General features: G+C 40.0%; 1 protein-coding gene across 1 annotated transcript; it reads right to left on the bottom strand.

The window, feature by feature from the left end:
* Window positions 1-240: 240 nt before the first annotated feature.
* On the bottom strand, window positions 241-1,197 carry LOC142139751 (olfactory receptor 52A1-like). The gene has a single exon (XM_075197620.1). The coding sequence runs from the start codon at window positions 1,195-1,197 to the stop codon at window positions 241-243; it is 957 nt and encodes a 318-aa protein (XP_075053721.1).
* Between the last annotated feature and the right edge of the window lie 532 nt (window positions 1,198-1,729).

Raw genomic sequence — 1,729 nt, 5'->3', positions numbered from 1 at the left:
CTGGTGCAACAATCCAATCATCTTGTGGAATAGAAATGGCCATCTGCCAATGACCATGCAGCCTCCAATCCTCACCCCTGATATTGCAATATCATAATCTCACTTCACAAAATGTAATCGTTTTCTCCAGCGACATTCACATGAGCTGTCTCTTCCCTGTAATTTCAACCTCAGTTTTTCAGCTGTAAGGTAAGTGATGCAGAACCTCAGTTTACATTGGACATTATTTTTTTATACCACTTAAGGTAATGAGGTTCCTTGATATCTACATAAGACTTTCCAAAACTGTTCCCGAATCTGCTTTGTCTTCATACCATACACAAGTGGATTTAGCATTGGTGGAACCAGGAGGTACAAATCAGAGAGTATAATGTGGATATAGGGTGGAATCCTCTTACCATACCGGTGAGATAGGAAAGAAAAAAAGGCCAAGATATATAAACTTAAAAAAACACAAATATGAGGTGTACATGTGTTTAATGCTCTGAGACGAGAGTCTTTAGATGGAAGACTGAAGACTGCACGGAATATCATGCCATAAGATATTAGAATAAATAGTAAATCAACACCGAGAATACTAAAGGCTGCAAATAACCCATAAGCACTATTTATTCTAATGTCAGCTGCAGCAAGTTTCACAACCGCCATGTGCTCGCAGTAAGAATGTTCTATGATGTTGGTCTTGAAAGCTGGAAATCTCTTGATCATAATGAGAAATGGACCAACCACACCAGCAGCTCTGACCAGCAGCATGATGACCAATTTACCTATCAGATTATTGGTCATTGTAGAACCATACCTGAGTGGCTGATAAATGGCAATGTAACGGTCAAATGCCATGGCCAGTAGTAACCCAGATTCAATGCTTGTAAAGGAGTGGATGAAGAACATTTGGAAAAGACATGCATCAAAGCTAATGAGTCTGGCATTGAACCAAAATATACACAACATTTTAGGGGCTATGCTTGTGCTAAGTAGGATGTCGTTGAAGGCCAGTATCGAAAGTAATATAAACATAGGCTTGTGGAGTCCAGATGAGGCTGAGAAGACAACCAGTAGTGTGATATTTCCCAACAAGGCGAGTAAATAAAATATACAGAAGGAGGGAGAAATCCACTTGAGTTCATTCTCTAGACCAGGAATCCCAACCAATAAAAAGAACGTGGGATACAATGTGGAATTGAACATCCAGCCCATAGCATCCACTTATTATCTTCAGCATATACCCCTGGTGTTTCCTGAAGATGGGAATCATCAAATTATCAATATGCTTATAAAAAATGGACTATACTCAGTGTTGAGTTTAAATCATTAAATATGTCACTACGTGACAGAAAGGGTTACTTAATAACAGGTGAGACCATGTGAGGGAACAGGTACCATCTCCTGGGATAGATGGCAACGAACAGCAGCAATTTGTTTCTTGAATGCAGTGTTTTTTCGGTTTAATTGGCCTCTAGTTTTATTAGCATAATCAAAATATACAAAACATAAATAAAAACCTTGCCTGTCCGGCATTTGCTTAAACATTTGTGGAGACTTTCTCTCCTATGCAGGACCTTATGTCCCACAAACAAATCATATACACATCATTGCTAACCTCAGCAGTATCTTTCAGCAGGCCTCCAGCATCCAGCCTCCTCCCCAGGACTGAGCGAGACTGTGCTGAGGAGCAGCTTCTTACCTGCACATCTAATTAGCAGCAGGTTAGCATAGTTTCCTGAAAGAC

The sequence above is a fragment of the Mixophyes fleayi genome, chromosome 2 (genome assembly GCF_038048845.1).
Source record: "Mixophyes fleayi isolate aMixFle1 chromosome 2, aMixFle1.hap1, whole genome shotgun sequence".
NCBI classification, from domain to species: Eukaryota; Metazoa; Chordata; class Amphibia; order Anura; family Limnodynastidae; genus Mixophyes; species Mixophyes fleayi.
This window is presented reverse-complemented; position numbering and strand designations above follow the sequence as displayed.

Coding starts and splice junctions, on each gene's coding strand:
- LOC142139751 (XM_075197620.1), bottom strand. CDS start 1,197: ATGGGCTGGATGTTCAATTCCACATTGTATCCCACGTTCTTTTTATTG.